This window comes from Rhinoraja longicauda, chromosome 3 (genome assembly GCF_053455715.1).
Source record: "Rhinoraja longicauda isolate Sanriku21f chromosome 3, sRhiLon1.1, whole genome shotgun sequence".
NCBI lineage: Eukaryota > Metazoa > Chordata > Chondrichthyes > Rajiformes > Arhynchobatidae > Rhinoraja > Rhinoraja longicauda.
Genome location: NC_135955.1, coordinates 53,192,439 through 53,213,764, shown reverse-complemented (window position 1 = coordinate 53,213,764; position 21,326 = coordinate 53,192,439). Strand labels below are relative to the sequence as shown.

Sequence of the window (21,326 nt, the reverse complement as noted above, 5' to 3'; positions counted from 1 at the left end):
AGGAAAGCAATTTGTAAAAGCAAAAAATTAGTAGCCCTTAAGGTGATTGTGCTTTGAGTAATTGCATAATTGTGTTTGGCAATTGGGTAAGACAGACTTCTTATTGCAGTCCTTGCTGTAAAGGTTTCAAGGTGCTGAGAAACAAAATGTCTGGTGTTTTGACAGGCAAGCTGACCAAACTGAAAGAGCTGAATGTTAGTTTCAACAAGCTCACATCCATTCCACCAGAGCTTGGGAACTGTGAGAGCCTAGAGAACCTGAATTTATCAAATAACCTGGAACTGGCAGAGCTTCCGTTTGAGGTAATGCTTTTACATTACATTTACACATGTGCCAAAGCTCTTTTTGATCATGTCATCACCGCTGTTGAATTCAAACATGGTGTCTGTGGTTACCATTTACCAGAAGCATTTACTTGTTCAGTTGCTCAACGAGAGTAATATAAAGTGTGTAAATGTGGTACCATTCAGCTGATCCTCACTACCCATGCCACATAAAAACACAAAGTTGAGGATTCCACTATGTTACTTTCACGCATGCAATTCTCTGAAGATGAATATAGAGGTCAATTGTCTATCCGAATAAAAAGGACGGATTTTTAAAAATGTAAAATACCTTCAGCTTTTTTTCTAACATAGAAACATAGAAAATAAGTGGAGGAGGCCATTCGGCCCTTTGAGCCAGCACCGCCATTCATTGTGATCATGGCTGATCATCCACAATCAGTAACCCGTGCCCAACTTCTCCCCATATCCCTTGATTTCACTAGCCCCCAGAGCTCTATCTAACTCTCTCTTAAATTCATCCAGTGATTTGGCCTCCACTGCCCTCTGTAGCAGAGAATTCCAAGATATTGCAAGGTATTGCCCAATCTCATCTCTTTTGTTCCTTTTCAACATTTTCAAATATTTTGTTTTCTCTCTAATTTTTCATATTGCCAAACCCTTTGATCAGGTTTTTATCTCTCTATTCAGAAACTTCACCTCCAATGCAACATAACTCAATGCTTAAGTTCCTGTGTTTTTTTTACTTGTTTTATTTTGCAGCCAAGCATGTGTAATTCCCCAAATGTTCATTAAAATACACCCCATGTCAGTGGTCTTAAACTATGCATTATGAACTTAATTGGGATGCAAATACCTACTAGTCGCCCATGCATATGGGGGTAGTTGCATCCTGTGGGAACAGTCCTCCGCACTTGGCCATCATCATGGATGTGTTGTGCAGGATTGTCACTGAATGCTCATGGTGCACTGGAAATCTATAGCCACCAATACCAGGAAGTGTAGGAAATCACTTGGAGCTCCCAGAAAGTTTTTCTGCAGGATTGCTTTGCTGTGTTGTGTTGTGGCCGGTGAGCAAAGGGTTCAAGAGTCTGCACTTGGTTTCAGTTGGCATGGATCCTGGGTCTCAGAGCTATAGATGGTCTGCCGTCTTGCCATCTGCGGGCAGAGGGGGAAGGGCCTGGTGTTGGTGAATGGGTTCAGGCGCGATGAAGAAGAGAGGAGGTTGACCAGTGGAAGATCAGAGGGGAGAATGGAGAGGAAAGTGGTGTTGGCAAGTATGGTCAGAGTGGTTCTGCATGCAGGAGCATGTGCAACACTACCCTGAGAGCAGAGTTTTCTTGGTTTAAAGTTTGATTTTTGTTTAAAACATTTTCAATTCCACAGTCCAGGTGGGACTAGTGTAGATGGGACTTGTTGATCGGTGTGGGGAAGTTGGGCCAAAGGGCCTGTTTCCACGCTGTATGACTATGACTCTATGCCCAGCATTTCCCAGTTCTGTTCCTGTCAAGCCATTAAATGCCACCAGGATTTCATTCAGATGGAATTCTCACTTACTAAATTGAATCTGAAATGGAATTACTTCCAAAGTTGAAGTGCTAAAGGCAGCTGTAATGTCCAATAATTGATCACTTGTTAGTACAGGTTACACTAACAATCACTTGTTAGTGTAACCTGATTAATGATAAGCAGGTTATTGAAACTTTGAAAGTTTGGGAGCAAAGGAACAGGATTGGGAAAGAATGTCTTAGTCAAACCAAAGGTGGGTGTTGACAAGTAGTAGAAACAAGGAGCTGCAGATGCTGGTTAATACACAAAAGGACACAAAGTGTTTGAGTAACACAGCAGGTCAGGCAGCGTCTCTGGAGATATGTGATAGGTGAAGGTTCAGGTCAAGATAGTCTGAAGAAGGGTTTCAACCCAAACGCTACCTATCCACATTTTCCAGGGATGCTGCCTGACTTCCTGAGTCACTCCAGCACTTTGTGTCTGTCTGTGGGTGGACAACCGTTAAAATGTAGCTGCTGTTAAAATGTTTAAGAATCCATGCATCCTATATTCATGTGGGTTGCAGCTCGCCATGTAGAACTAGATGCTGAAGTGTAACATTTGAGTGGTCATGGTTGCCTGCAGGGGGCAGTTCTGCACAATGTCCAAAGCCAACATCACTTAAAAAAAAATTCTGTCATTTTGGAGAATGTTCTTATTGTGGTAATATGCAACGCTATTATGTAACTAAAGTTTGCGCATCCATCGGGTAATATAATGAGCTAAAAATGCAGGCAGAGATTATAAAAAGGTCACTGAATGCACTGTTTGATTAAGGCAACAGTAAATGGGTATTAAATATGTATAGGGTTGCCAGCCAAGTAAGGGTCTGACATTTGTGCCTGTGGTTACACAGTTAATTACTTTCATTTACACAATGGAGGGCAGAGGACATAAAACAAACCTGATATTAATTTCCATTGCTTTCAAATGAATAAATATCAATTCAGTTTTTGAATGGGTAGATAATCGTCCCATGAGAGGACAAACAGAACACTGGAAAAATTTGGTGAGTCAAGCAGCATCAGTGGAGGCAAAAGATATATGTCGAAGTTTTGGGTGGAGCCCCTGCATCAGGATTGCGAGGGAATAGTAAAGATTTTCAATTTATAGCAGTGTGAAATGGTGCTGGGGTAGAGACTGGTAGGTGATAAGGGTAGAGACTGGTAGGTGATAAGGTGGAATCAGATGGGCAGGGGATGATGGCCAGATGGAACCAGGTGCAGAAGGGGATGAGAGATGATCAAAGAGATACGAAAACTAGGTTGGCAGAAAACTAGGTATGTGAGAGATGAAAACACCAAGAGTGTGTTATCTGAAACTGAAGAGGTGAGGGGACGGGCACCTACTTCAGTTGCAGAGAAAAGTGCCAGAGGATGGGGAGGGTGAGTGGGGAGAAATGACCAAACCAGGGAGTTCCAAAGAGTAGCTCCTGCAAAAGGAGAAAGGGGAGGAGAGGGAATATGTGGCCGATGGTAGAATTGCTTTGAAGCTGGAAATGGAGGAGGAGGAGGAGTTGTTGGATGCAGATACTATTGTGGTGAAAGGTGAGGACCAGGAAAGTTTACTCTTCTATCTGGGCAAAGGGGGAATCAGAGCAGACCAGGGGGGAAATGGAGGAAATATATTCAAGGACTCCATCAACAATGCTAGAGGAGAAGCCACTTTCAACGACATTTTAGAAAACAATAGACAATAGGTGCAGGAGTAGGCCATTCGGCCCTTCGAGCCAGCACCGCCATTCAATGTGATCATAGCTGATCATTCTCAATCAGTACCCCGTTCCTGCCTTCTCCCCATACCCCCTGACTCCACTATCCTTAAGAGCTCTATCTAGCTCTCTCTTGAATGCATTCAGAGAATTGGCCTCCACTGCCTTCTGAGGCAGAGAATTCCACAGATTCACAATTCTCTGACTGAAAAAGCTTTTCCTCATCTCCGTTCTTAATGACCTATCCCTTATTCTTAAACTGTGGCCCCTGGTTCTGGACTCCCCCAACATTGGGAACATGTTTCCTGCCTCTAACGTGTCCAACCCCTTAATAATCTTATACATTTTGATAAGATCCCCTCTCATCCTTCTAAATTCCAGTGTATACAAACCTGGAGCAGAAACCCTCATCTTGAAAGCAAATGCGATAAAGACAGAGAGAAATTGAGAAAGGGGCTTGACATCCTTGCAGGAGGCAATTTGGAGGAGGTATTGTCGAAGTCACTGTTGGAGTCGGTGAGTGTATCGAAGATTTCAGTGGCATGTCTATCTTCTAAGTTGGAGACCAAGAGATCCAGAAAAAGAATAGTTGGTCCAGGTGAATTTGAAGAAGAGTGGAAGTGGTTCAAAAAGATGATGAAATTTGACAAGTTCTGTACAAGCACAGGAGGCAGCATTAATGTAGCCAATAATGTAGCGGAGAAAGAGATGTGACACTGGTGGAATAGACTTGGAACATGGTCTATTCCATGTAGCCAACAAAAATACAATGGATGGGACCCATACGGATGGCATGTCTACACCTTTGAAGGTGGGAGGAATCAAAAGAGTTGTTAAAGGTAAGGCCAAGTTCTGCCGAGTGGAGAAGGAACTGCAGATGCTGGAATCACAAAATATTAAACACAAAGTGCTGGAGTAACTCAGCAGGTGAGCCAGCATTATTGAAGGGGGTGGACAGGGAACTTCTAAAGAAGGGTCCTGACCTGAAATATCACCTATCCATTCCCTCTGATGCTACCTGACCCATAGAGTTACTCCAGCACTTAGTGTTTTACACTGGATGAGAATTCCCTTGATTACCATGCAAGTGTTGAGACAGTAATCTTGCCTGACTTATTATACCTTCACTGACACAGCAGTCAAATTTCCAAAGATATTTCAGACAACAAAAAACATCTGCTTCAATTCCTTACTGTCCAGGTGTCTCAAGGGCAAAAGGCGTGCTTTTGACTGCAAGTTGATTCGCCAGTATTGTGCGCCACGCCAAAGCACAATGGAATTCTGCAGTCTCCAGCCTGTCTCCAGCTCCCTCTCAAGCTAGCGTTGATTTATTCACCTCTGAGCTTTATTTTGTAGGTTGTCATGGTGACAACATTGTTCTCTTGGACTAGGTGTGCCACTGGAATTTGTACCATAGTCAAGTGTCCACCATTTGACCAGCACTCACAGCCTCTGGTTATTCCTACCCAACCACGATGTACCCACCCTGCAGAGTTTAAAGTAGTGCAGAGATGGTGCATCAGATCATACAGTGTACATTCAAACGTGAATAAATTGCACTCCTGATAAAGGGGTACCTCGTAATCAGCCTTGGTTATTGAGCTCAGGATCTATGCTTTATAGGTCATATTTTAAAATGTAAACATTGTCTGAGCTCAGGTCACAAACAAAATCAGGGCAGACTGCGTCAAAAGATTTCCACTTTTTATGGAATAGTCGAGTGTCCTCAGCTTTCAGCGGTGTTGGTTAGATTCATTGATCTGCAGACTGTCACAGTGTATTTTTAATCTACATTTTCAATCTGGACTCTTCACCCCAGGTTTCCTTGCGCTTAAAGATTGAGAGACATATCACACACAGCTCATTGAAACGGAAAATGTCTGCAGATGCATAAACCTGAAATAAAAGCAGAAAATACTCGGGATGCTCAGCAGGCCAGACAGTATCAGTGGTGAGGGATACAGTTAACATTTTGGGTAGTGACCAATTTCTGCAACAGTCACCATGTTTCACCATGTTTCTCTCTTCTGTCGTACTATGCGGTGCAGAGGTAGAGCTAGCCACAACCTGCTTAGATAGTAATATCACCACACACTAAAGACCACCTCCTGCACCATAGACAAAGGAGCACAAATTAGCTACTCGTCTCATTCTGCTCTGCCATTCGATCATGGCTGATCTACCTTTCCCTTTCAACCCCATTCTCCTGCCTTCTCATAACATTTGCCCTTACAAATCAAGAACCTATCAACTTTTGCTTTAAAAATACAGAACATTTTGGCCTCCACAGCCGAAAGTGATAAGGAATTCCACAGATTCACCATCCTGTGGTTAAAGAAATTCCTCCTCCTCTCCATTCAAAAGGAACATCCTTTTATTCTGAGGCTGTGGCCACTGGTCTTGGACTCTTCCACAACTGAAAACACACGTTTCTCAGCTACTCTCAGCTGCTAGTTTTCCAATTCGACCCAACACCATCCTGTAATGAGAATTTCAGCTGTAATAGAAAATCTGCTAGATCTCATTGTCACAGTACTGAAGTCTTTGAGATGATGCATTTTGTAAGGTCAAATAGTGGCCGGGTATACATATGGTGAATGATAGGGTATGAAGGAATGTTGATGAACAGGGACCTTTCGGGTTCAAGTCTCTCATTTCCCTGTGTAAGAAAATAACTGCAGATGCTGGTACAAATCAAAGGTATTTATTCACAAAATGCTGGAGTAACTCAGCAGGTCAGGCAGCATCTCAGGAGAGGAATGGGTGACGTTTCGGGTCGAGACCCTTCTTCAGACTGATGTCACGGGGGCAGGACAAAGGAAGATATAGGTGGAGACAGGAAGATAGAGGGAGAACTGGGAAGGGGAGGGAAGAGAGGGACAGAGGAACTATCTAAAGTAGGAGAAGTCAATGTTCATACCGCTGGGCTGCAAGCTGCCCAAGCGAAATATGAGGTGCTGTTCCTCCAATCTCCAGTGGGCCTCACTATGGCACTGGAGGAGCCCCATGACAGAAATGCCAGACTGGGAGTGGGAGGGGGAGTTGAAGTGCTCAGCCACCAGGAGATCAGGTTGGTTAAGGCGGACTGAGCGAAGGTGTTGAGCGAAACGATCGCCGACCCTGCGCTTGGTTTCGCCGAAGTATAGAAGTTGACATCTAGTGCAGCAGATACAATAGATGAGGTTGGACGAGGTGCAGGTGAACCTCTGTCTCACCTGGAAAGACTGTTTGGGTCCTTGGATGGAGTTGCGGGGGAGGTAAAGGGACAAGTGTTGCATCTCCTGCGGTTGCAGGGGAAAGTGCCCGGGGATGGGGTGGGTTGGGTAGGAAGGGACGAGCGGACCAGGGAGTTACGGAGGGAATGGTCTCTGCGGAACGCGGAAAGGGGAGGGGATGGGAAGATGTGCCCAGTAGTGGGGTCCCGTTGTAGGTGACGGAAATGTTGGAGGATGATTTGTTGAATACGCTGGCTGATGGGGTGGAAGGTGAGAACGAGGGGGATTCTGTCCTTGTTACGAATGGGGGGAAGGGGAGGAAGAGCGGAGCTGCGGGATGTAGAAGAGACCCTAGTGAGAGCCTCATCCCTTATCCCTAACCAGTCTGATGAAGGGTCTCGACCTGAAACATCACCCATTCCTTCTCTCAAGAGATCATAATCATAATAGTACTTTATTAGCCAAATATGTTTTTGCAACATACGAGGAATTTGATTTGCCATACAGTCATACCAATAAAAAGCAACAAGACACCCAAATAAATTTTTAACATGAACATCCACCACATGACTCCCCCACATTCCTCACTGTGATGGAAGGCAAAAAAAGTTCAATCTTCTTCCCTTCTTTGTTCTCCCACCTGTCCTGCTGAGTTACTCCAGCTTTTTGTGTCTATACACAGTAGCTGGGGTGGTGCAGACATCATATGACACGCTTGCCTTCAGAGGTTGAGGCATTGTATATAAAAGGTGGAATCTTATGTTGCAAATATATAAAACACCGGCGAGAGCGCATTTGGTTTTGTGTATAGTTTTTGTCCTATGGATGTTCTAAGTAAGGACTATTCTCTTGTATGCTTCAATGAATGCATTAACACCAGCATCAATGTCATTGAAGCCAAGGTTGAGTTGATCACTCTGTTATTAGTTAGGGAAATTGTTCAGATAAAATTGTCAAATGGGGAAACCTGTTAGTGGCAGTAAGATACTTACAGAGGATTCGGTGCAGCATGACAACGTGAGCCTTGAAATTCTACTTGTAGGGAAATGATAAATAAAGGCAAATATAATCCACAATGATGGAAGGATCTTTACTTTAACATTTAAATATTTTGAGTGACTTTCATTTAACCCATCATTGGTAACCTGGCGTGGCCATTTTGTACAGCAGTAATGTAACTGCAATATAATTATCAGGCTATAAATGATTGCACAATTTAGAAAAATAATGATAGTGGGCAGTTGAAAAATGGCTGTAGAAGAAATAGTGTAATTTTGTGAATATTTCCTTTGGTCTCCCCCCCCCCCACAACCCCACCAGCAAATTAACCAACAGATTTTGGTAATATTTCTGATCCTCTTATCAGTTTTTTAAAGTTCCCTATCAATTTCAAGGTTTCAGCATTTGATGCTCACTGCTGCATTATTAGAGCAAGAACCTAAACTCCATGCAACTCTCCTATGGCCCCAGAGCATCTGACACAGACATGTCTCTTTTGTAAACCAGAATCTGCAGATCCTTGTTTCCACGTCTCCTTTTCTTACTGACTTTTCTGGGTCCACTTAACCCCTTGGGAGCACCTGGCAACCTTCTCGCCTCATTGCAGCACTCATCCCTTTAAGAGCCATCTGCAAAGATTGTGTGTGCTCTACTATAAGTTCAGAATCGTGGGAATTTCCAATACATCAGTAGGGCATGTAATGAAATCAACAATGTCAGTTTCAGTGTGCCGCTTGTCTCATAAAATTTGCACTTAAAAAATCTCTCTTTCTGTGGCTTTCAAAGAATTAGGATGACCTGCTTTACTGTTTAAATGCCAAAGAAAGGGTCTGGAGCAATACCTAGACCCACGGTCTGAAGCAGGGTCCCGACCCGAAATGTCACCTATGCATGTTTTCCAGAGATGCTGCCTGACCCGCTGAGTTGCACCCGCGCTCTGTGTCTGTTTTATGAACCAACATCAGCAGTTTTGTGTGTGTCCATGTAGACCGTCATGTTTCATTGACTGGATACTATTGTGATATAACAACTGCTTTTACAGAAAGAACTACACCCTGTTTCTGATCAGGCTTATTTGGATTTCACCTGCAAATTGAACGCAGAGGATCTGGTTTCAGAAGTCTAGAAAAAACCCAAAATTAAAGCTTCAGAAGTAGATCACACATCATTATAAGTTTGGAGTTTGATTGTTTTCCTGTAGAATTAGTGATCTATTTAAGTTGGACTCAATACAACTCTCTGTGCATGCCCTATAATTAACTCGTTGGTAAAAGAAGACAAGGAATAATAAATTATTTTAAGTAAAAGCACACCCATAACTCAAACATCTGAATTGAAAAAAGAAGTAAGGCACCACCATTATTCAACTGGAATTTCAACTGTTGGTAAAGCATCAGTTCTGTTTACTGTGTATTGTGAATGTGTCACATATTGCATTTAACCACAAAGAGAATTTAATATAATATCAAAGAAGAGGAGCATGGGAGTAAAATATAATGTAGAAAATATCAAACCTTTGACTCAATTTAAGTCAACACAAGTATTGGATGTGTAGACTTTATAATATACAAGTGGACCCATTGGGCCCAAACCTCTCCTGCATTGATGCAACACCCTCTCCTCCCCCCTCCCCCTCCCCTCCTCCCTCCCCTCCCCCCTCCCCCTCCCTCCTCCCTCCTCCCTCCCTCCCCCTCCCCGCCCCCTCCCCCCTTCCCCATCCCCCTCAACCCCCTTATCCTCCCTCCTCCCCCTTCCTCCCACCCCCTCCCTCCACCCCCTCCGGAAGTGGCACAGATTCCAATGAAACGTCTTCCATTAGCACCAAAGGGACGACGGAGTAAGGTGGGCCTAGATTTGTTGAGCTATCATGTACCATTTTGGCTGTAGATTCAAGATTCAAGATTCAAGATTCAAGATTCAAGATAGCTTTATTTGTCATCCAATATTGGACGAAATTCAGTCACCCACAGTCCAACAATAAAAGCATTAAATAGGCATTAAAATTACACAACCCCAAAAACCCCCAAAACACAGTCCAACAATAAAAGCATTAAATAGGCATTAAAATTACACAACCCCAAAAACACACAAAAAAAGAAACATCCATCAAAGAAACATCCATCACAGTGAGCCTCCTCCAGTCCTCTCCTCACTGTGATGGAAGGCCACAATGTCTTTCCCTTCTCCTGTCGTCTTCTCCCGCAGTCAGGTTGTTGTGGTTGCAGGCCGCGCCGGACGGTCCGCAGCGGCCGGAGCCTAAGGCGAGTCCCAGCCGCTCCCGCAGCCTCCGAAGACGGCCGGCTCCGCCGATGATAAGTCCGATCCGGGGCGGGCGAACACGCTGCCGCTGCCGCTGTTGCTGCACGTCAGGGCGGTCGTGGCTCCCGACATCGAAGCCCCCGCCCAGCAGAGAAACATCCCACGGCATATCTTAGGCCGCGCCGGACGGTGAAATGTCCGCGACCCAAGCCCCGCGATCCGGGGCGGGCGAACCCGCTGCCGCTGCCGGAGCTCCCGATGTCGGCATCCACGCGGCCCGAGCCTAAGGCAAGTCGCAGCCGCTCCCGCAGCCTCCGAGGACGGCCGGCTCCGGTGATGGTAAGTCCGATCCGCGGGCTCTGCGAACCAGAGCCCTGGTGCAGCCAGCTCCAGGAGTTGGGCCGATGGTAGGCCGCAGCAGGAACGGAGACACGGCCCAGAAAACAAAGGTCGGGTCTCCGTTCGGAAGGGACACCTATTTACAATTTTACAGTTCCCCCCCTCCCCCCCACATACACACATAGTACACAAACACAAAAACACCACATCACAACTACAATTAAGACAAAAAAAAACAACAAAAACACAAAGACAAATGGACCGCAGGTAAGCCGCAGCTGCTATGGCAGCGCCGCCATTTTGGAACAAACAAACAAACAAACAAATGAGAGTTTTAGTATATAGATTTGCTGACTATTTATGCATTAGTTGTGTCATTGCACACAGTTATCCATTATGAAATCAAGTGTAAATAAGATGTCAGAATCCATTTTTCAAACTCTGCACATTAAAATTTTGAAAGTGGCTTCTTTATGGTCAGGTGCATACTCAATTCTGTTTAAGATTTTTAAAAAGAAACAGTATTTAAATATATCTTCCCCAGAAATACCTTTCCCCCAGATATTCTGGATTTGGCCAACAAAAGGGGGAAAAAATATCTTCCTAATCACCAAAATGTTCTGTTTGTTATACACAACCTTTGCAAGTAAATCAGGAAGAAATTGGAGAGGAATTTGCTTGAGTTTTTATTTTAATTTTTTAATTTTTACCCAATTATTTTTCTTTGTTTTTGACATTTCCAAAATCTTACACGAGTCCAGGATGGGGTATCAACATTGTAACGAAAGTGTGATATACCAGCTTGCCTTTGTCCCTATGTTCATTTGTTAATGGAATTGCATGTTCTTCTGAAGCACATGAACAAAGACATTACCTTCTGCAGTATTTTACCAGAGTAGGAAGTCCAAGGATTAATCTTCAACTGGAGCAGTGAGGAAATTATAACTGGACAAGAAAACCTCCACTTTCAATTATTTTTTTGTTCACTCAGCTCAGATATAGTGTCCTAATGGACACGTCCACTGGCACATCGGCACTTGGTTCACATATAGGAGTGAACAATTTGACAAGATTGAGATGAGACATGACAGAACTGTGTAAAATGATGAAAGGCATAGATAGGGTAGAACCTTCTATGTATCCCATCAGAACCTTTTTTTCCCAGAATGGAAAGATCAAATAGTAGAGGGCATAGCTTTAAGGTGATTGGGGCAAAGTTTAAAGGAGATGTGCGGGTCAAGTCTTTTACACCTAGGGTGGTGTGTGCTTGCGACCTGCTGCTGGGGGCAGTGGTGAAGGCAGATGCAATAGTGGCTTTGTAGAGACTCTTGGGTAGGCACATATATATGCAGAGAATGGAAGGAAGTGGTGGCACTGCGCAGCAGCTGCAGCTCACCTGCAGTCCATTTGTATTTTGTGGTTTTTTTGTTGTTGTCTTAATTGTAGTGTTTGGATGTGATGTAGTGTTTTTTGTGCTTGTGTGCTATGTGTGGGGGGGAAGGAGAAACTATTACAAATTCCGTATGTAGTCTCTTCCGAACGGAGATGCGACCTTTTGCTGGGTCGTGTCTCCGTTCCCGCTGCGGCCTACCATCGGCCATGCACCTGGAGCTGGCGGTCTCCAGCTGGCCTCCAGCTGGGACCACCTGGGTTCGCAGAGCCCGCAGACTGTACTCACCACCTGCGGAGCTGGCTGCCTTCAGAGGCTGCGGTGGCGCTGCGAGTGCGGCTGCGACTCGCCTTCGGAGGCTTTGGCCGCGGGCAGCGGGCCCTGTGGACGTCAGAAGCTCGCAGGTCCCTGGGTGTGGGCCGACTTCGGGAGCTCCGGCAGCGGCAGCGTCTTCGTGCGCCCCGAATTGCGGGGCTTGGGTCGGCCCGCTGCGGACCTTTCACCGTCCGGCGCGGCCTGGAATAGGCCGTGGGATTTTCTCAATGGCGGGGGCTTCAATGTCGGGAGCCACGACCGCCCCGTTGTGGCAATTTGAACAACCTGACCGTGGGTGAAGACGGCAGGGAAGAGAAAGACATTCTGGCCTTCCATCACAGTGAGGAGACTCACTGTGATGGATATTTTTTTGTTTTATGTTGGTTTTGTGATTGTGTGTGTTATTGCTTTATGTTTATTGCTTCTTATTGTTCAACTGTGGGTAACAGAATTTCGTCCAAAAGACATGTTTTTGGATGACAATAAAGGCTATTCTGATTCTGATTCTTCTGATAAGGATTATGTGCAGGAGGATAACAGTTGGTCTTGGCATCATGTTCGGCACATACATTGTGTAATATTCCAAGGCCCAGCATCCTGTCAGCACCAATAAAAATACATTGTAATGAGAAATTAACACTTCAGAGAAGGAAGAACATTTAGGGAAGACTCTGGACATTTTCTCAGAACTCATAACGAGAAATGTCATTCAGCTGAATGGTATCTTCACTGATCACCCCACCATCAATATCCTGGGGCTCACCGTTGGCCAGAACTCAAATGGGACATGACAATATGGGAGATGAAAGGCTGTGGGGAGTGACTCACCTCCTGTTACTCCAAAGCCTTTCCAACAACTCAAAGGCAGAAGTTTCCAGTGAGATAGAATATTCTTCACTAGCCTGGATAAGTGCACTTTAACAAAACTCAAGAGGTTCAGGTCTATCAAAATTAAAGCAAAATATTTAATTGGCACCACCTCCACCAGCGTAACTTTTTATTCCCTCTAACACAGACACAAAACGGCTATGATGTATACTGTTCCCAACATACTCTGCATTTATTTGTCGTGACTACTTCAACAGCATATCACAGACCCTCAGCATCTTCCTCTACATAAATTGAGGTAGCAAAGATGTAAATGCACCACTGTAAATGGATCGATTGTAATCATCTATTGTCTTTCTGCTGACTGGTTAGCATGCAAAAAAAGCTTTTCAGTGTAGCTTGGAAATAGATTGGCATTTCTTCATCATAACTGGGTCTAAATCCTGAAACCTCTTCCCCAAAGGTGTCATAGGTGGACTTTCAATGAAAGGAGTCAAGAATGTTTATTTCTCATATGCACTGGGTATGAACTGGGACAACAGAATTCGTACACTGCAGATTTACAGGAAAAATGGATTATATAGGTTCAAGAAAGCAACCTACCACCAATTTATTAGGAACGATAAATTTGTTCTTGTCCGCGATGCCCAGATCCTAAAAATTGAATAAATAATAAAGGGACTGCAAATGCTGCTCCACTTTACCACTCCACTACGAAGTCTCTTCAGTGCATTCCCTCCTTGAAGAAGTGTTCCACTTCTCTTCAACAGGAGTGCTGTGAAATCTTCTCTGACTACTCCTCCCCTGTGATTTCCACTGCTCTGTAACTCTTTGACCATAATCACACATTGATGTTGACAGCCCATTTTCCTCCACAGATGTTGCTTGACCCATTGCGTTACTCCAGCAGCTTTCTTTTTTTTTACACCTCCAGTTTTTCTTTCATTTAGTTCATAGCTGATCCATTTATCCACCTTTGCATCCGATTGCTTGATATGCCTGCTTAACAAAACTACTTTGGGAAAGTGCCAAGTTATAATGTGTGGTGACAGATGGTCACATTATGTTAAGCATCTTGACTGCAGCCACCACTGCTTTGTTAAAGTAACTGACTATCTGGGGGAAATGGTTGGGACTTGTGACATAAACGTACAAGTCAATGTACAAGTCTGTTTATGGAAAAGGTGAATATAAATCAACACATGGCTAAATGTGCTAAATTGAATTTTGAGATAAACAAGAGATGAAATCAAAAATAAAAGAGTCCTGAATAATGCAGTAAAGTTATTATGTCCACTTTTCACCCATTCCCAATGGAAAGAAAATGAAATATGAAAAGCCTAAATGTCTATTCATTGAGGTACAAGGCTTCAGATATTAATGTAATGGGATGCACCCAACATACTTGAAGAATCTTAAGCAAAGCACAAAGTGCTGGAGGAACTCATTGGGTCAAGCAGCATCTGTGGAGGGAATAGACAGACAATGTTTCAGGTTGGGAACCTTCTACAGTCTGATTCCATAACATAACATGAATATTGTTTGTGTGTTGCAGCTGCGTGATCTGCAGAATCTCAGCCACTTAGATCTGTCCTCCAACCAGTTTCTGAGCATGCCCATATGTGTGCTTCGGATGTCAAACCTCAAGAGCCTGGATCTTAGCAGTAATAAACTGAAAGAACTTCCTCAGGACCTGGACAGGTAACTTCCTGATCAACATCTAAGAAATGTGCAAAACCTGAAGTGGCAAAACTAGAACACAATAATGAAAGTTCTTATATGTGCCATTTTTCAAAAGTAGAGCACATTCTGCACATAGCTACAGTTAGCACTGATTCAATTCCAGTCCAAATTAAGTTTATTTCGGGGTTTATAAGTTATAGGAATAGAATTAGACCATTTTGACCATCAAGTCTGCTCCACCATTCAATAATGGCTGATTTATCTTTCCCTCTCAACCCCATTCTCCTGACTTCAACCCATAACCCCTGACACCCGTGCTAATTAAGTAAAGTAACTGGGAAGACCTGCTGACTGGCAATTTTCCTGTTACCTACCTTCGAATCATGACTACTTATCATTCCTCTGCCATTTTTTCGCATTTGATTTGATTTCAATGGGAGTGCAGCTCTTGGGCCAGGTCAAACTTGCCACAGGCTCAGCAAGCTAGTTCCCCAGCCTGGAATCTCAGAGCAACCGCACAGTACCACTGGACTCCATGCATCTGTGGAATTCTCTGCCTCAGAAGGCAGTGGAGGCCATTTCCCTGCATGCATTCAAGAGAGAGCTAGATAGAGTTCTTAAGGATAGCGGAGTCAGGGGGTATGGGGAGAAGGCAGGAACAGGGTACTGATTGAGAATGATCAGTCATGATCACATTGAATGGTGGTGCTGGCTCGAAGGGCCGAATGGCCTACTCCTGCACCTATTGTCTATTGTCTATTATTTACCTTCACATTGTCCAAGGACCAGCTGTTAACAAAGCAGAAGGCTGCAATTCAGTCTGAACTAATCCCAAATTTATACTCAGTTAAGTCCATGGAACCTGAAGTTCACAGAGAATCTGGCTCCTTATTCCAAAGGCCCTAATTGACCAGATTAATTTCAAATTCTCTTCCTGGGATTGTTTGTGAAAGTTGTCTGGCCAATCTTAACCCAGATTCCAATTTTTTTTTCGATGTCCCATAGCAGCTTCTCAGAAAGAGATTGAAAATTACACTTATCTTTACATCAAGCACCCATTACGTTATTTGTACTGGCAATTTATTTTTGAAAATGTCACTGGCCATTTGTCAGCAAAACTTCATAACATTCTCTCTGATAATTCATTTCTATTGCAATACTCTAATTCCTCACCAGTGCTGTCCAGTGCTGCCTTTCCTCGTCCACAGCTACACCACATAGTCATTGAGTCATTGTCATAGGCTATAAAAGACAGAAACGCATCCTTCGATCCAACAAAAAAATACATCACCTCAGACTTGTCAGGATTAAATACAATTTGCCAAAGCTCCACCCGATTTTCCATTTGATCAATATCCTACTGTAGTCTTAGACAACCTTTCTTGCAACACATATCATCATCTTTCATATCATCCATACATTTATTAATCATATCTCCTGTATTCACATCCAGGTCATCGATATTTATTATAAACAACAATAATCCCAGCACCGATCCGTGCAGCACACCACTAGTCACAGACTTCTAATCAGTAAAACGTCTCCTCATCACCATCCTCTGCCTCCCACATCCCAAAGTCGAGAGAGGTTTGTCGGTTACTTGGCGTCTGTAAATTGTCCCAGTATGCAGGGAGTGTATGCGAAAGTCGGTAACGTAGAAGTAGTGTCCATGGTCAGCATGGACTTGGTGACCAAAGATTCATGTTTCCATCCTGTATCTCTCAACTCTAAACCATTCATATAATCCAATAGAATGCCACTGCATCAGAATTGTATACTTAGGCCAATAATATTTAAAAAAATTAAATACATTGACTTAATACAACTATTGTTTTAAAAAATATATATCATAGATAAAGTGAGATAAATTAGGCTGTCAGTGTAATATTCTATAGAGGTGAAGATAGGGATGATAGTGTGCATTATTTTTCCATTCTGCACAGACTCAGTGAGCTCCAGTCACTTTTCCTTCAGAAAAACAAGATGACCTACCTATCTAAAGTCTTGTGCAGAATGGCTAATCTAAAGATGTTGGTTGTCAGTGGCGATGACATAAACAACTTGCCAACTTCTCTTCTGACGGACCCCAATCTAAAGTAAGTGTTGCAATATAATCTTTCTTTTTGTAGTTATTTTTAATTCATTTCCTCTGTTTTTTACTCTGCAACGTCTGCCTTTAATTCCTACTTTCCCTTAAAATTCAACAAAACTGAGAAAGGAAGTGTTGCATTTCAATCAATAGACTTGTGTCCACTTCTGCATGTTAGTCTGCCATTGGGAGGACATATGAGTAATCAGGAGGAATGCAGTTGGATTCAGTTGATTGCTACATTATGATGTGGAAAATGTTGTTTCATTAAGGTGATGGAGTTCATGACTGCTAGTACGCATGATTGAGCAACACTTACGAAATGAACAACAAATACTGAAAGCACAATAGTTAAAGGGATCTTCCTACAAACATGTTAAATGGAGACACAAGAAACTAGATGCTGGAATCCTGAGGAAAAAACAAAAAACTGGAGGAACTCAGCGGCTCAGGCAGCGTCTGTTGCGGGAATGATCAGGCGGCATTTCAGTCCTGACCATTGTCTGTCTTTTTCCCTCCACAGATGCTGCCTAGTCTGCAAATTTCCTTCAGCATTTTGTTTTTTGTTCATAGTTCTAGTTTCTTTATGTCAATACTTTCGATTTACTGAGTATAGCAAAGTGTACCAAAGAATATTGAGAGGGGATTAAACACTAACAAGGAAAGGGAGATGATTAGAAGAAAATAATAAAATAACAGTCATGTAGGTCTTTAAAAGCCGTTAAAGATCAGGACTAATGCAATTAGATAAAATTACCTGAGGAAAGTGATGTGCAAACTAAAGTCCCTGACTTTGGTAACACAGGGGATTGTAGATGCTGGAATTCTGACCATAAAACAACAAAAAAACTGCTGGAGGAACTCAGCAGATCAGGCAGGGAAATGGAGTGAAAAGTGGAGGGAAATGGATGATATTTTGGGTTGGGACCCTTCTCCAGATATTCCTGACATTGGTCTCGTAAACGAGTGTGCACAGTAAGCTAAAGTTAACAATGTGAATGATACTGTGTCACTTAAGGATATTTTATTGGATTTGTTTCCATGGTGATTTGGTGGTTAATTCTGGCACAACATAAATTTTCAAACCGCTCTTTTCGAATTAACCTCAATGTTTAGCAATCTCAAATAATCAGATTTATTGCATTGTTTCTGGATGTGTGTTATGTTTGGCCAAGCGCATGGCATAAAAGGCATTTGGTTAAAAGGATTTATTTAAGTTGTCTTTGCCTTTGTTGTTGGTCCGAGAGGAATGTTCCACAATATAGTGTATGGCACCAAACAGTTTAGCGCAGCAAACAATGAACCACATTTTGAGTGAAGAAATTTCTCCTAATTTCAATCGTAAATGGCCTACTCCTTATTTTGAGACAGTGATGACTAATTCTAAGCTCATCAGGCAGGTGAAACATTTTCGTAACATCTTTTGTGTCAAGCCCACCAAGAATTCAAATGTTTCAATTAGGTCACCTTTCAGTCTTCAAAACTCTAGAACCCTGGTTCCCAATCTTTGGCCATGGCCCAAAATTGAGTCACGAAGGATTGAAACTGAGCCGGGAGAAGGTCCAAAACATTTTTTTTAAATTAAGGAATATTCCGGTGAAAGTTGTTTAAATGGTTGACACATAGCTTTGTAGTTCTTGTGGAAGTTTAAGCGCGCAGGGAACAGGTGGGTAGACCAGTAGGAACATCGTGACGCTTTTGTTTCTTGCATTAATTTTGTTTTCAATGATTTAATTTGATTTTTACTTAATATTTTTATTCCGTAAGAATAAGCTGCAAAGCCAAACTAAAATGTTGCGAAAACTCTAATCGTTTTGACAGAATTATCAATTCATTTATCATGCTTTCTTAAAATAAGTCCAAAAGCTTGATCAGTTTTTGGCTGCGGATGCAAAAAGTTGGGCACCACTACTCGAAAGAATAAAGTGCTATGTGACTCAATCTCTTGCCCTTTGATGGACCCACCCGCCCAGGAACCAGTCTGTTAAATCTTTGTTACACTCCCTCTACGTCAACCAAAACTTTTTTGACTTAAGAAGACCAAAATTATAAGTAATACTCTACAGTATTTGCGATCACGCAGAAGCCTTGTGCAATTATAGGAAGGTATTTTTTATGGTTGTGCTCTTAATAAAGGCTTTTGTATCATTTGCCTTCCTAATTACCTGCTGCATCTGCATATTGGCTTTCAGCATCATATGCACACACACCCAGGTCCTGCTGAATCTCAACCTTTTGAAAATAAAGCATTTCTGCTTTTCCTGTTGAAATGAATAACATTTTTCCACATTATACTCCATCTGCCATGTTTTTGCTCTCTTAACTTTTTCATATCCCCTTGAAGCCATTTTGTATCCATCACTATTTACATTCCCATTTAGTTTTGGGTCATGAGCAAATTCAGAGCTCCTTTCTAGATATCTACAGCCAGATTGTTGCTGCAGATTTAAAATGGTTGGTACCCCACTATTCGCTTCCTGCCTATTTAAGCAGAACCCATTTATTCCTATTTCTTCTTTTCTTTCTGTTAACAATGATAATTTCACAACACCCAATTCATGCTCTAACTTTGTTCAACAATTTGTCTGTGTTTATCAAAATCCTTCTGAAAATCCAAATGCACCACATCCACTGATTTTTTTCCTACTCAAGACTCTAATAAGTAGATAAATCATAATTTCCCTTTCATAATACCGGTGATTCTACCTAATCATGTTTTGATGTCACATTGTTTTATTTTGGATTTCAACATTTTCCTAATTATTAAGAGTAATGGGTAAGAAGGGTCTCGACCCGAAACGTCACCCATTCCTTCTCTCCTGAGATGCTGCCTGACCTGCTGAGTTACTCCAGCATTTTGTGGATAAATACCTTCGATTTGTACCAGCATCTGCAGTTATTTTCTTATACTAAGAGTAATGGGTCTCTCATCTGCTTTCTCCCTTCTGCCTTTCTTAACTGACAATGTCACATTTGCCATCCTTCAATCTGAAGAACCATCTCAGAATCTATAGAACTTTGGAAGATGTTGACCAGAGCATCCATTATCTCCACAGCCACCCATTTAGACACATTTTCTTGCCATTTTTTGTGTCTTTCAGCTCTTTAGCTAGTCCTCTAGAATCGAACTGACCTAACTGTGAGTTGAAGACTGGCTTTAGAATTTAAATATATTGCCCATACTGAAGAGAGCTAATCAACTGTGGAGAGGGTGAAGCAATGTTGATTACTGTGTCTTTCAACTGATATATTAAATTGTGGTCTCATGTCCTTGTCCTTAAAATAGTTAGAAATCCCATGTCACTAGTTGAGGGAGAATTAGCAGTCACTTAATGAATTAATGTAATTTTCATTTCCCTAAATACTGAAAATGAAAGGGCAATTTTTAAAAAGGTTTTTTTCTAATTTTTCAGAAAAGGTAAGGTCTGAAGTAGGGTCTCGACCCGAAACGTCACTATTCCTTTTTTCCAGAGATGCTGTCTGACTCTCTGAGTAACTGCAGCTTTTTGTGTCTATCTTCGGTTTAAACCAGCATCTGTAGTTCCTTCCTACACATTATATGTTTTGATATTTTTCTCTATATAACATCACAAGTAAATCAAATATTGATAAACGCTCAACCAAGGATTATGCACCTTATCTATCCTTTACCAGATATATTGATCTGAGGGAAAATCCACTTGACAATATCAAAGATATGGCAGACAGTGAAATCTTTGCAGATGTTGAAGAACATGAAGAATTTGAAAAAGAAATGATGCACGTGTACTTTCAGGATTTGAAAGAAAGAGGTGAGTGCTCAAGTGGGTTTGTTTATTCATTAAAAATTGGATTCTGTTATGAAACTAGAAAACACAGTCATAGCATATTTTAATTCACTTTTATAAAAATTATTCTGAAGTTTGACAGATATAGTGTATAAAATCATGAATAGATTGGGTAGACCCAGAGTCTCTTACCCAGAGTAGGGGAATTGAGGATCAGAGGACATAGGTGAAGGAGAAAAGATTTAATGGGAATCTGAGGGGTGACTCTTTCCATATAAAGGGTGGTGGGTGCATGGAACGAGCTGCCAGAGGAGGTAATTGAGGCAGGGACTATCGCAACGTTTAAGAAACAATTAGACAGGTACATGGATAGGACAGGTTTAGAGGGATATGGGCCAAAAGAAGGCAGGTGGGACTAGTGTAGCTGTGACATGTTGGCCAGTGTGTGCAAGTTGGGCCGATGGGCCTGTTTCCATGCTGTATGATTTTATGACTCTATTTATCTAGTTATCCATTCCACAAGTGTAACATGAAAAAGTAAAATCCATCCTTAACTAAACTTCAGTATTATTATTGCCTAATGATGAAGTACAATTTGTTTTGTTTTACTGCAGAAACAACACCGACCTATACAACAAGGGTATCTCTAAGCCTTCAACTCTGAGAACATTTTGCACCATACTTCACTGAAATATGAATAGGATCTCAAGAAAAATCAATAATGATGAAGCTTTGTCAAGATCCAATCCACTGAATTGAAATTGACTTCAAATAAACTATGGTATTTTAAGAACTCAAGTTAGATTTGTGAAATAGAAATTAGAATATGATTTCAATCTACGTATGTTGCTTTTATCTGAGGCACAGTTCATTGGGTGACTAACATAGGTTGATGTTTG

At 42.2% G+C, this 21,326-nt stretch overlaps 1 protein-coding gene across 1 annotated transcript in view; it reads left to right on the top strand.

Moving 5' to 3' along the window:
• Nucleotides 1-21,117, top strand: part of LOC144592404 (leucine-rich repeat-containing protein 2-like) — a 32,811-nt gene extending 11,694 nt beyond the window's left edge. Inside the window, exons 4-8 of the mRNA XM_078396977.1 lie at nt 166-302; nt 14,444-14,589; nt 16,515-16,667; nt 20,315-20,451; nt 21,042-21,117. Coding sequence (XP_078253103.1) covers nt 166-302; nt 14,444-14,589; nt 16,515-16,667; nt 20,315-20,451; nt 21,042-21,091 — 623 coding nt within the window. The 3' untranslated portion in view covers nt 21,092-21,117. The remainder of the gene's footprint in view (nt 1-165; nt 303-14,443; nt 14,590-16,514; nt 16,668-20,314; nt 20,452-21,041) is intronic.
• Nucleotides 21,118-21,326: the final 209 nt, after the last annotated feature.